Source organism: Oreochromis aureus, linkage group 12 (assembly GCF_013358895.1).
Source record: "Oreochromis aureus strain Israel breed Guangdong linkage group 12, ZZ_aureus, whole genome shotgun sequence".
NCBI lineage: Eukaryota > Metazoa > Chordata > Actinopteri > Cichliformes > Cichlidae > Oreochromis > Oreochromis aureus.
In genome coordinates, this window is record NC_052953.1 from 39,350,519 (window position 1) to 39,364,908 (window position 14,390).

Here is a 14,390-nt window from a genome sequence, read left to right on the forward strand (position 1 = left end):
CGGGGAGGGGTCCAGGAACAAAGGGAATGCACACATCTAATATTTACAGTTCGCACTCTCTTTTAACTGAGGGTTAAGCGCGCCACACCAAGGAAGGAAATCCAGGGACCTGTGCACAGGAAAGAGACGGTCAAAATCAGAGCAAAAACAGAGTAGCAGGAGCCAGGGTTTCAACTAACTAATTAGCCCAATTACCCAACAACGACTGAGCCTCATCCACTACCTTAAGTAGTGGCTTCTTGATGAACATGTGGGTGATTAGAGCAGGTGTGCCTGGCCAGAGTTGGGAACCCGTAATATGTCCTGCATACAAAGACAGAACACGGAGACAAAAGAGGAGAGAGGGAAAAACAAGGGAGAGCTAGACAGAAAACAAAACCTGAAGCAGGCAGCCAAGGAGGACTGACAGTGTAGAATATGAAAGTTGCCCTTCTTCCAGTCCCACGTAGTACAGGACAGTAGACACTGGGATTCTGTTGCGATTGGCAAGACATTTATTTTGCACCATGGTCCTTAGCAGGATAGCATAGGTGGCCTTCCAGTGGCAGTGCCACCTGCGTAGATTATGCCATACAGACAAGCTCACCTTCTATGGCATGCCATGACATCATGGGCATACTTCCACCCAAGCCAAGTGGGAGCTCCACGTGGACTGGTCAGATGCGCAATGTAGTACAAGGCTCCTTGTTGGTACGTTCTGCTTGTCTGTTAGTCTGAGGATGAAATGCAGAAGACAGGCCAACCTTGGCTCAGAGAGCAGAGCAGAATTCACACCAATCTTGAGATGTGAACTGGGACCCGCAGTCACTGACAATACCTAGAGGGATACCATGTAGCCAGAACACCTGAGCTATGAGGAGCTGGGCTGTCTCTAAAGCAGCAGGGAACTTGGGGAGAGCAACAAAGCAAGCGGCTTTAAAAAAACAGTTGAGGATGGTGAGTATTGCTATTTAACCTGCTGAGGGAGGCAGACCAATGACGAAGTCAAGGGTGATATGGGACCAAGGGTGTCCAGAAGTTGGAAGAGGCCTTAATAAATCTGCGGGAGGAGAGCTGGAGGACTTGTTCTGGCTGCAGACAGATTATATAGAAACATTCACGGACATCCTTTACAAGAAAAGGCTATTAGAACAGATTTTTGCAGGAGGGAAATAGTGAGGTTTTTGCCAGAATGGCATGTAAATTTGGTTGTGTGCCCATTGAATTACCTTAGACTGAAATCAAAGTGAGCACGTAGAGGCGACCAGGACTGTTGCCATGGTCTGGTTCTGTTTGCTGGGCTGATTCAATTTACCAGATAAGGTATCCAATCATTCAGAAAGCAGGGAGCATGGTTGATTTGTCAGGGGTTTTGTCAAAAGTGGAGAATTGCCAGGAAAGTGGATTGATGTTCTGTGAAGCATGGCAGTAAGTTATGGTGAAGTTAAACTGAGTGAAAAACAGAGCCCACCTGACTTGCTCAGTATTAAACCTTTTTGCTGTCTGGAGGTATGCAAGGTTCTTTTGGTCAGTCCACATGATAAATGTATGTTCTGACTTTTCCAACCAGCAACTCCATTCCTCTAGGCCGAGTTTGCTGGCTAGCAGTTCTTGATTTCTAACGTTATAATTCTGTTTAGCTGGGGAGAGACAACGAGAGAAAAAGGCACAGGGACGCATTTCACCTTCTTTGTTTTGTGATAGGACAGCTTCCACAGCGGAGTCGAACACATCCACCTCCACAATGAACTGTTGCATGAGGTCAGGTTAAGACAAGATTGGGGCAGATATGAAGTGTTGCTTGAGGGGATCAAAGGCAGATTGAGCCAATGGTGACCACTGGAACAGAAGATTGGGAGAGGCAAGTTGCGTATGTATGTAACAATTGAAAATAAAATAAAATAAACAATAAAAACAAAGCATTCAGGTGCGTTTTAGTTCAGTGCCAAGGAGGAAAGACATCAGCTATTATCTTAGAGAAGCAGCTGTTGCTCCCTATCAATCTGGGAAGGGTTATAAGGCTATTTCCAAACAATTTAAAGTCCATCATTCTACAGTGAGAAAGTTTATTCACAAGTGGAAAACATTTGTGCCGATCTTCCCAGCAAATTTACCCCAAGGTCAAACCAAACTGCAAAAAACCCCAAAGAAGCTACATCTCAGACCCTACAGGCCTCGGTTAGCATGTTAAATGTTAAAGTTCATGGCAATAAAATTAGCCCTCTACTGCATGACTTTTTAATTTTTGGGGAAAAAAATATTTCTCCCTATTTTGGGGGAGCTTTAGGGTCCCTAATAATATATCAATCATAAAATTTGACACCCTGCCCCCCCCCCCCCAAAACAGATATTGGTTTGTTGCTTCAAGGCAACACTGTGCAACAAGGGTAGTAAAATGCCAAGTTATTCTATAATAAGTTGTATTAGTACAACAAGGATGAACAAATAAATAAACAACAAATAAACAATGTAAACATTTCACAAAACAATAAAACACCAAAATGCATCCAACATTTGACCCTAACCCTATGCACGCACGCACACACACACACACACACACACACACACACACACACGTTGTGTTTCCATCACTTTTGTGGACATTACATTAACTTACATTAATTTCCTGGAGACTTATCCTGACTCTACCCATCACAAGTCCCTGCCTGAACCTTATCCTAACCCTGACTCAAGCCTTCACCCTAAAATTGAATGATTTACCTTGCAATTTGTCCCCATAAAGTAGGCGAGACCTCACAATGTGAGTGTGTAAACAAATTTGTGTCCCCACAACAATAAGTAATACATGACCACACACACTGACACCCACACAGCAATATTGGTATGGCAGGGATCAGGCCCACACAATGTGCTTATACATGGCCCACATACCGCAACGAATGACGGCCCTTTGGTGGCCCAGACCTGGTTTGCTAGAGGTGGCCCACACATGGGCCAGCACAAGGCCAGTTTCAGACACCCTAGTCGTCCTGTGCTGGCCCATGTGTGGATTACCTCTGGCAAACCTGATCTGGGCCACCAAAGGGCCGTTATTCATTGCGGTATGTGGGCCATCTGTAGGTGGTATGCAGCCACGGGCCAGTTGTAGACACACTGCTGGCCCTGTGCTGGCCCAGAACAGTTTCAGCTCTGGCCCCACATGTCAGCATAATGTGTACCTTAATCAAGCCATGCAATAACAACATGTGCCGGAACATGCAAAACAGTGCAAAAGTAACATACCGAAACTGTTCAGACAGTGAATGGACTGATTTTTATATAGCGCTTTTCTACTGTCCCAGATTACTCAAAGTGCCGACTTAATACCAGATCCTGGCCAGACCTGCTTGCTATGTGGGCACTAACACAGACACAGTTACTTTACCAACTGACCCCTGAGCTCCTAAGTGTCCCTCAAACCTCATTCAGGCATCCACTCCTCTACTTCACTGTCACTCCCTGAAAGCTCACTGTCCTCACTTTCTGAGGACAGAAAGTGCACATTCCCTTGGTTTCCTTGCATAAAAGGTATTTACATCCATGTCCTGTAATTATGAGTAGATTGTAAAGTAAAAAGCATTGACTATGATCATATAAATGCACACAAACACATCTCTACACACATATGCAAATGCACTATATTGCCTGAAAAAAATTGGGCCAACTGCGCAGTGTTGCCTTGAGGCAACGAATGAAAATGAACAGTTTTACTATATAAATAAATTTAAAAAAGCAGAAAAAACAATCAAATATGCTTCTTAACATATTCATGCACATACAAGTATTTTTTAATATCCATTTATTTCACTATAAACATGTAAAATAGTGATCTTTATCGTGCCTCCGAATGGAGATGGCTCTCATGTACTGCAGCTTGCAGAAAGGAGTCCTGCCCCCCCAAATATAAGTCACACCACCTTCAACTCATCATTTTATTGAAAAGAGATGTGCCTGGTAGCATTATTTGAAAAAAAAAAGTTTTTTTTTTTTTTGAAGGGCCAGTGTAAGGCATGAAAATGTGGTTTGTTGCCTCAGGGTAACGCTATGCAGTAGAGGGTTAAGAAAAAAAACTGAACAAGTGTGCTTTGCAGAAGAAAGTCTCTTCTCTCTAAAAGAAAAAACATGGCAGCATAGTTTAGGTCTGCAGAGTTGCATCTGAACAAAGACTTCTGGAACGATGTTCTTTGGACAGAACGAGACCAAGACGTCTGGACTTAATGCACAGCACCACATTTAGCAGTAACCAAACGACGGTTATGATTTTGGCTATTTGCAGTCTTTGAGTCAACCACGAACTCTTCTGTATATCAAAGTATCTGGAGTCAAAGTGAGGCCATCTGTTCAACAGCTAAAACTTAACCCAAATTGGACATTGTGAGAAAACAGTGATTCCAAACACAGCAGCAAATCTACAACAGAATGGCTGAAAAAGAAAAGAATCCAGATGTTGCAATAGACCAGTCAAAGTCTGAACCTCAACCTGAATTAAATACTGAGCCGGGACCTTAAAAAAAACAGTGGGAATGTCTGAAAACTGTAATGAAACAACACTGACAAGAAAAGTGTCCAAAATTATCTCTACAATGATAAGTGACACTGATAAAAACAAACACAAAATGATTACATATAAGGTACTAAGTTATTGCTGCTAAAGGTGGTTCTACAAGATACCAAATCATTTTGTGTACATGTGTTTTTCACACACTGCTTCTTCATTTTGGCTTCATTTTTGTTAAATAAAAAATGACCCTGTGGGGAAAAAAAAAAGAAAAAAAGGGGGGGGAGGCAAGTTGCGTTAGTGGGAGGACTTGCTTACTGAAGTCACAGATGAACCAAAGAAAAACCAAAGATACACAACTGCTTATCATTCTTATTGATAGGCCAATCAATTAAAGCTTGTACTTAGTGGGGCCCGGTTTGAGGTGACCTTTCCACGGTTACATTGTGGAGAAACATTGTCATCATGAAACTCAACATGAAACAAAGCTTTTTTCAGCACCCCAAAATATAATTTTATCCAATTAAAGGTACGCGAAGGGATGCCAAATGCTATCATTTTCCGGTAAAGCTAATTTACCTACGGGTATAAATAAAGTAACCTTGAACCTTGGGTTATGTGTCACGGCTGGCGGGGTGAGCTATGTGTTCCTTTTTTGGTCGCACCGGTGTGACCAAATATTTTCGGGTAACAAAAAAAAAAAAAAAAATCTCTGCAACTCTCCGTGTGGTCAACAACAGACACACATTATGCCCCTATCGTGGACTAAACCAATCAGAGATAGTCAGGGGCGGGACCTCTCTGATTGGCCGTGGTCCAGTTGAAAGTGCAGGTGGAAGAGGGAGGTGAGTAGCTTGAATAAAGCGATATCAATTCATTAACGGATTCCACACAAAGACGTAAACACAGAGCGGACCCGACGCATCAGAATCAGCTTTGTCTTTCTCGGCTTTCTCACCCCACGGCCCGAACACAGACACGCTGTCGGAGCTTAGCGATTCTGATGCATCGGGTCCGCGCTGTGTTTACGTCTTTTTTGCGCTGATTCTGAGCTGCAGGTTTTGTCTCTCCAACCAAAATTCGCCGAGCCAGCAGCAAAAGAAGCAGCAAACTACGCTTCACATTTGATCAATGTCGTCATGAATTCCCTCTTACTTTTGCTGTTTTGCTTCCACCACGATAAAAATCACACTTCATGCACAGCTCCCTCTCTCTCTCTCTCTCTCTCTCTGTACTTCAAGAACAGTTTCCCGTCTCAAATCTCTGTTTTCTGCATTATTCATTCGCTTATTACCCACCAGTCTACCGTTGTTTACAGCGCTGTCGGCCGCTGTCTTTTTCTTTTCTTTTTCTTTTTTTCACTTAAATGACCTCGGACAAGAAAGCCTAATTTCTGCTGTTCAATACTGAAGAAATTTAAACTTCTTAAAATTATGCAAAATTGCAGAATATTGCAGAATATTTTTAAGGTTATCTGCTATAAAACGCCAGACCAGGAAAATCTCCTTCATGTTTTTCTGTGTTTTATTCTCAGTTACTTTCACACAAAGGCATCTGCTGTGATGTTCACAATTCTGATGAAGTCTCATGTGTATCAGTACTGATAAATGATCAGAATTATAATATTTCTGACTGTCTGAGGCTAAATTGAATCGAATCAGGACTTACTTATGCACTTATACTTTAAAAAGTTAGGCGTACCGGTGTGCCCATGTCAAAAAGTTAGTCTAGAGCCCTGAGGTGGTGGGTAATTTAAATGAAAACATTTTGAAGATACTTGCTGAAGATACAGCTGCTGTATTTACCAAGAAGGGTGCAAGATATTGCACTCAAAGAGAAAGTTGTAAGAAAGACAGGGCAGGAGAGGAAGGTCAGGACACTAGGTCATATTTAAAGTTAAGGACTGCTAAGTGGTATTCAGTAAACTGGAAATTTAAAGCATACATGTAATGTCCTTATTTGTTAAATCAGATATTTGTTCTGTATATGATGTGAAGGTTGTTTTCTTTTTTGTTTTTTTTGTATTGAAATGTTTTGCTAAACAAACTTAAGTATACTAACTTTGTTATTCAAAAGTTGCATGGAAATCCCCCACAATTTAGTGTAGGATAAAAAGGTTAGGTTGCCCTACTGTGGTGAATTTACAGTAAAGTACTTGGATGGACTGGTTCCCAGTGGCTGCAGTGTTCATGGACTGATCCCCCCACCTATGGACTCCTCCTTTAACCATTGACTATACTATTTTTTTCTGTTTAGGTGTAGAGGCAAAGCCGAAAGAAGTTTGTGTCCCCATGTGCTAATATAATATTCTACAAGTTTAAGTTAATTTTGAACAAAAACAGCTGTTATTAATGTCCTTCAAACAGCTACTTTTTACTTTCTGTCTTTGAGTACATTTTTGTACTTTTTGTACCTCTACTATCAAAGTTTTTTGGCAGCAATCGAGAGGACCCGTTGTCCCGGTCTTATATTAGTTTAGAGAGAACTTAGAATGCTGATACTGTAAGTCTGAACAGCTGAAAGATAAAAATGTGTTCATTACCCATGCCCAGTCTATGAAAACATGGCCATTATGGCAGATATTGAAAGCAGATATTTGTGGCTGATAGTGATTTTTATCAGTAGTCAACAGTTAGATCTGACTAGAAGATAAACAGATATTCTGTTATTCCACACAGTTTGTTCAGCTGTGATTTGCACTCTGCTGCAATTACAGCAAACAGTTTTGAGAATAGAAGTGTGAATCAGAGCTGCTGTTTTATCTTCTAAATTATCTTAAGAATCTTTTCTGCATTGTTTTCATATTTGGTGCATAATGGACAACATACAGTATACCGGTGTGGCTCTGCTTAGCCAGTATTGACTTACTGACACATTCTTGTTGAAAATAACAGTTTGGCCAATAGCTGATGTCCATACCCTTTTTTTGTTTGTTTTGTTTTTATCAATGAGATGTATGGCCACCAACATCAGAGATATCATTTCCTTATTGGCCAGTGGCAGTGAACAAGGAAAATGTTGGCCGATGTCTGCCCAGTGAGTGGTGCCTCCCTGCTTGTAAGAGTGAAACAATTTAGGTTTTTGTACAGTTACACTTTACAATTAGGTAAATAATTTATGATTAGTTACCACGGAACAAATAACTGATAAACTATTGATAAACTAATTCCAAATCAATTTACTTTTAGTGAACGTAATTATTAGTTCATTAAAAAAATAGAAATTGTCTTTCCATTAAAAAATGGAAAAAGTTTGGACCACAGGGTGGAGCACTTTGTTATCAGCTGCATGTAGAATTGTTATCAAACACACACAACTATGGCCAAACTAAGGTTTGTCACATGGCATGTACATGGAGCTGGCTCCAGAGAAAAGACGTAAAAGATATTGAACCAGCTTAAAAAACTACAGGCAGATGTTGTTTTATTACAAGAGACTCATAGGTGTTTTAAGTTAATTTGTAGCTGTGACAGGTCTGAGTTTTCTAATGTGTTCTCAGCCTGCTATAACTCAAGACAAAGGGGAGTAGCAATTTTAAAAAATATTATTTCACAGTACTTAACACTGTTATATATCCAGAGGGTAGATTTCTAATCATTAAATTATCTATACTAGGGCTGTCAAATGATTAAAATTTTTAATCAGATTAATCACAGCCTAAAAATTAATTAATCATGATTAATCGCAACTCGAAATATGACCAAAATGTGTGCAAACATACGGACAGATAGCGGATTTTTACACACTTGTTAGTGTTATTTAATGCTAAGACCACGCTGAGTGGCCTGCGTTCACTCAGCGTGGTCTGACGTAGGCTGGGTGTTGTGCTGGAAGCGAATTAATCACAGCCTAAAATTGATTAATCGCAACTCGAAATATATGTGTATATGTATATATATGTAAAAATCGGGACAGATAGTGGTTTTTAACACACTTGTTTGTTTTATTTATTATTAATTGTGAGTACAAGCAGTACAAGCAGAACAGGGCTTCAAATAATTGTGAGGGATTTTTACTGAATGTTTTCCACCCGTTTAAATCTAGCACATTGTTTTATCCATATACATCTTCAAGTTCACAGAACATAGGCCTAATTCAACAGGCAAAATAGAAAAAATCTCCAATCATCCTTTTGGGTAAGGTAGATTAGTGCAAAAAAATATGAACAACAGTGAAAAGTATTGTTTAAATCACATTCAACCATAGAACAAGCTCTAAACACACGGTCCTCTGGTCTACTCATCCTTCAGCCAGTTGCTGAGACAAACCAACTTGTCCACGTTCTCTGAGTGCAGAGCAGACCTCTTCTTGTTCACAATGTGCCCTGCTACAGAGAACAGCCTCTCACAGGGCACTGTGGAGGCAGGAGTGGCCAGGTATCTGCGAGCAAGGCGGGCCAGCTGGCTGTGGGCTCCTGCATGAGCTGCCCACCACTGTAAGGGACAGTCCTCTAAGGCAGTGCAGGGCTCTGCTCTGTAGCGCTGTATGGCTCTGTCCTGCTGTACCTCCTCCTCTGACTCAGAGTCAGAGTCCATCTGCAGCAGGCTCAGCCTCTTCTTGGCTGGACCTTCTTCTGCAGTGTGTGATCTTCTAGGAGAGTCTTCATGCAGCATGCCTGCCAGTGTGGTCCACACTGCTTCTCTGTCAGTCTTGGGCACACTGCGTAGGTCTTTAAAACGTGGGTCCAGTGCAGTTGCGATCTGGAGCCATGCATAGTTGGTATGTTCCTGGCGGGAAGCAAGGTCTTCCTTAAACTTCTCTTTAAACCTCACCACATATGCAGGGTCCTCATCAGTTACTTCCATGACACGGCGCAGGTGGCAGAAGGCTGGTAGAACTACAGAGCAGGAGACGTAGGCCTCTCCTCCCAGCAGTTCAGTCACATATCTGCAGTGGAATACACACACACACACACACACACAGATAAGACAGCAAATTAAAAAAAGCTTTTTAATACTAGGTAATATTAATAAAATATTTGATTTCATTTATTTTTTAAATAAGACATTTTCATAATAACAAAACTGATTTAAGATGTATGTTTGATACATTTAATCTAAACCTACAATTATGGTCACAATGACAGGCTCACCTGCAGGGCTCTAGAAGTGTCTCCAGTCTCTGGAGTTTGTCCCACTCTGGAGGCGTCAGGAGGACAAGTTTATGCTTTTGTTTATCCAGAGTCGCGGTTACTGCAGTTTGGTTGCGGATCAAGCGCTTCACCATCTCCAGCGTGGAGTTCCAGCGCCGTAGGCACGTCCTGGGCCAACGGCTCCTGCTTGCGCCCAGTGACACCTGCTCTGCGTTCAGCTCTGCTGTGTTTGCTGGGCTGTGCTTAAAATGGCCAACAATTTTGCGGCATTTGGCCAGCGCAGTGACAAAGCCACTGTCTGCGAGACTCACTGTGATGCATCTCTGTAGAATGTGCGCGGTACACGGCATGTGATTGAATGGCATGATGCGAGCCGCGGCGATCATATTGCGCGCACTGTCCGTGCCTACTGTTGTCACCTTCTCCTCAATTCTCCACCTGCGAGCAACAGTCTGGAACTGCTCTGCACAAGCCTCCGCAAAGTGCCGCTCTTCCGTTTTCATTATAGTCAGCGCAAGGATGTCAGACCCCAGGCTTCAGTGATTAAATGCGCAGTAACTCCCAGGTAATTGTCATTACTCAATGATGTCCAGTGGTCTCCTGTCAGAGCCACGCATTCTGTGTGAACTAAAGCCTCTTCTTTTTCTTTTCTCCGTTTCATACAGTTCGTGGATTCAATTGTTATTGTGCTTCTCGCTGGGGGCTTGTAGGGGCGCGTCCTGAGATGCAACCTTTAAAACATCCGCAAAGCCCTTGTCCTCCACAATGCTTAGCGGTCTACAGTCCTTTGCTATCCATTTGGCTATATTGTCGGTCAGTTTGTCCAAAGAAGACTTACCGAGTGGCCTCATGCGTTCACTAAGAGTGGTCTGACGCAGGCCGGGTGAAGCTGCTGCCCCGACAAACGCGTGTTTGGCATTAAGGTGGTATTTTAAGGTCGAATTTGAACGGTGAAATTGAAACTCTTTACTACAGTGAGTGCAAATTACAACGAGTTTGTTTATTGTCCCATCTATGTTCTTCTTGTATTTAAATTCCCCATCCAGAAGGCCATCCTGTTCCTGCTTCTCCATTTTCAGTGGCGCGGTAAACAAATCAAGTGGAATTATGGGAGCAACTTTTCTGCGTGTTGCGCTAAATAGTTAAATATTCTAACGTAATTAATTCCAAAATTTAATTATCGCAATTAACGCATTAATTTCGACAGCTATAATCTATACTTTATCATTTAGCATATTAGTCTAACAAAAAGCTATGTATTGTAAGTATATATGGCTCAAATGTTGATGACCTCTAATTCTTCTTTTTTTAATGCACTCTCTGAACACCTTGATTGCTCACTTGTTCACTTGCTCACTTTCAGGAAAAAACATTATCCTTGTACAATTTAGTGTCTTTGATGTATGTTTGTCCTCCTAAGAGTTTCCCTAAAGCTAATTTGCCCTCTCTGGCTTTTGCCTTTTCTGTCCATTTGAAATTCCTTCTCTCCCTCTGTGTATTTCAATGTTGCTCCCTTTATGTGTTTGTAGGAGTTATGTCTGCACCCCAGTCCATCACTACCTGAGGTAAAAACCCAGTTGTCTGCGAACAAGGTGGATGATAGTGCCAGTTACATGCATACATAATCATGATGTCATCATTGACATTCTGAAAGCAAGAATACTTAAGTAAAACAGAGCTGCTCTGCATTCTCATCATGCATACTATGTTGCGGGCTTTCTGTTCATCCAACAAGTCCAGTTCCATGTTTTCCATCCACCTCTTAACAGGAGTGTAGTGCAATGTGTTGAGCACAAGGAATACAGTTGCAGGATGATGGCATATTATAAAGCTGGGATAAAGTTCGTCCCTAACTGTGCTGTGATCAGATTGGCTTCTTGACATTAATGACACTAAAATATATCATTTCTCATTATTAAAATCTAAATGGGTCAGTGTAGGTCATACACCTTGAAGAGTGTATCCTTCCAGCCATTTCAAAGTCGTGTATTAAACACATATTGACAGAAAGTCATAGGATGTCAAAGCATGGTAATGTATCCATGCTTGGCCTTTGAGGCATATTCATGAATGAGCTGTCTCCATAGTATACTGTGATCAATTTAGCTTGTTGTTGAAAGCTCCATTGCACCTTGGTCATACAGTAAATCATTTTGCATGTAGGTACTCTGTGTGTCATGATGTAAAATAGAATCAGTGTTGGGGAGTAACGAAATACATGTACCGGCGTTACGTATTTAAAATACAAAATATGAGTAAGTCTATGCCGTTACAGTTACCGTTTAAAAAAGTGGTATTCAGAATACAGTTACTTTGTTGAAATAAATGGATTACAGGGCGGTTTTCTCCTGTTTCATATGTTAGGCTATGCCCTCTCTATTTTTGGTATTTCCACACTGGTGTTAACCCAAACAAAACACGCATTAAGAGACTCTATGTCTCAATCTCGTGGCCCATGTCACCTCTACTTCTACCACAAATGACGTGAAAAAATATTTTTAAAAATTATAATTCAAAAATGTATTTAATATGAAGGCAATAGGCAGAGTGTTACAGGCATAGCCCTAAAGAATGTAGCCTCATGGGCAGTGTATTATGTGCTCAAGGGAGAATGGACTGCCATACCTGTTATGTGTCTGTGAGCGAGGGAGGAAGAAAAAGGAGAGTTGAAAAGTACGAGTTGTCACCAACCAGAAACGGGAGATAGAAGCATGTAAATATAGTAAAAACCACTGCAGTCAAAAAGACGGCCTGACAAGCCCAGTTGTAAGTAAGCTATTCAGACTCGACTGCACACTGTGTTCGTGTTTTTCTCCTAAACAATAAGCTCCGTTGGTGCAGCCTTTCAATGCCTCTCTCTGTCTCTCGCTAGCAAAGTTGATCCACACAACAAAGTAAAGCTAGTTTTCAGCTACGAGCCCGACACGAACCCAACGTATTAGCCAGAGGTCCCTTTACTACGGTTCGGAGCCGCGGACCTGTTTTATATACTCGCGGAATAGTTTTCTATACGAGATCGCTGTAAAAGGTGCAGCCTTACCTAATGTCTACCCTACTGTTACTCATTTTATATTAAGATTTAAAATTCTAGTTGGTATTGGTATGCCAAATAGCCTTCAGTAATGGTAATAAATCACACAGCAATAGCACATTCCATGTAGTTGTAAAAAGCATGACAATATATTAAGTAATCCAAAGTATTCAGAATACTTTACTCTTATTGAGTAACGTAACGGAATACGTTGCAAAATACATTTTGGGGTATGTAACTGTAATCTGTAGTGGAATAAATTTTAAAAATAACCTTCCCAACACTGAATAAAGTGTACAGCTAATTTTATGTGCTATGAATTATAAAATGCATACATACTGAATTTGTGACAATGGATGCTTTACCTGTCAGTGCATCCATTGGAATGGGCTTTATCATTTGCTGAACTTAAAGATTATCGTGACTGTTGCACTGGCTTGCAAAGTTGATGATTCAGAATATATTCACTGTTTTAGATTGTAAAATTAATGTTACAGTGGTTATAATTTGTCTTCTTTTTCCAATCTGTAGTAAGGAGCAGCAGAGGTCAGTGAAGACAATGTCAGTGTGGGAACAAAGGACCAGCCAACTGAGAAAACAGAACCGTGCAAGCTGTGAGGCACTGTACAGTGAGCTAACTTCAGAGGAGCGACTGCACATATCGTCAGCCCTACACATGCAGCCAGACATGAAGACTCACCTTGACCGGCCGTTGGTTGTTGAGCCCCACAGCGGCAGCAACCAGCACCACCACAAGAAGACTTGCTTGCCAGAGGAGGCTGACACAGCCACGGACCCACCTCCCTCTGTACCTCAAAAGCCCCGCCATCACCACTACCACCGAGACAGAGAACGAAAACAGGAAACCAATGATAATGGTGATAGCACTAAAGATGGGAGGCATCACGTCCATCACAACCGCTCCAAAGACCACGACAGCTGCCGGGACAAACGGGGGAAAAGTGAGAGGTCCCACAGCCGGGAGGGAGGCAGGAAGCACCGCCATCAGTGTTCAGTGGATGACAGTGGAGGTTGGGGGAACGTAGGCGAGAGAGATCACCACCATCATCATTCACACCGGCAGTCCCGAGGTGGCAACGGGACAGTGACTAGTGGAGGGAGGGGAGAGCGAAGATCTCGCCACAAAGATGGAAATTTGTCTAACAGGAATGGGGATAGGGATTCCAGAGGCGACAATGGTGCCAGTGGAGAGCGAAGAAGGCATCGCATTCACGGATCCAGGGGACACTCCACAGAGTCTAACGACAGAGAGAAGACCCACAGTCACAGGTAAAAACTATGGTTATATATGGTAATACTGTTCTTCTGTTCACTATTTGATTTCAGCTACACAGTGACACTGACAGTGACACTATAAAAAGGGCTGGAGCTTGGAATTTGAGCCCAAGGAGGTTACCTATAAGTGGTCAACAATGAATTTTTTACATTTCTTATCTACAATAAAAATGAGGGTAATTAACACTGCCAAAAAAAATCATTGGCTGCCCTCTGTCACCCCTGGAGGCCATCACCGGATCCTCCTGTATAAAAAAAACCCAGGGCCATTACCTCTTGCATTTATATTTTATTTCTCCACAGTTGTCATGGAGCGCCCATAATTTAAAATAATCAATAAAGAGCTGTTCTATTCTATTGTGGGAAAATACTAATAAAAAGGTATACACCCCCTTTACTCAGTAATAAAGATGAATTTTATGGACACATAGCAGCAAAATATAGCAACATTGTGTCCACACTATGCTTAGTTATAGATGTGTTTGAACCAGAGT

The 14,390-nt window shown here is 41.7% G+C and overlaps 2 protein-coding genes across 2 annotated transcripts in view; one reads left to right on the forward strand and one right to left on the reverse strand.

Annotated features, from left to right (window-relative positions):
* cacna1ba (calcium channel, voltage-dependent, N type, alpha 1B subunit, a) overlaps positions 1-14,390 on the forward strand; it is a 340,688-nt gene that overhangs the window by 129,941 nt on the left and 196,357 nt on the right. Inside the window, exon 19 of the mRNA XM_039620693.1 lies at positions 13,132-13,890. Within this exon, the coding sequence (XP_039476627.1) occupies positions 13,132-13,890 (759 nt within the window). The remainder of the gene's footprint in view (positions 1-13,131; positions 13,891-14,390) is intronic.
* Positions 8,385-9,718, reverse strand: LOC120443052 (zinc finger BED domain-containing protein 4-like). Its single transcript, XM_039620694.1, has 2 exons — positions 9,570-9,718; positions 8,385-9,364 (listed from the first exon to the last, which is right to left on the reverse strand). The coding sequence occupies exons 1-2, from the start codon at positions 9,701-9,703 to the stop codon at positions 8,713-8,715; spliced, it is 786 nt and encodes a 261-aa protein (XP_039476628.1). The 5' UTR covers positions 9,704-9,718; the 3' UTR covers positions 8,385-8,712.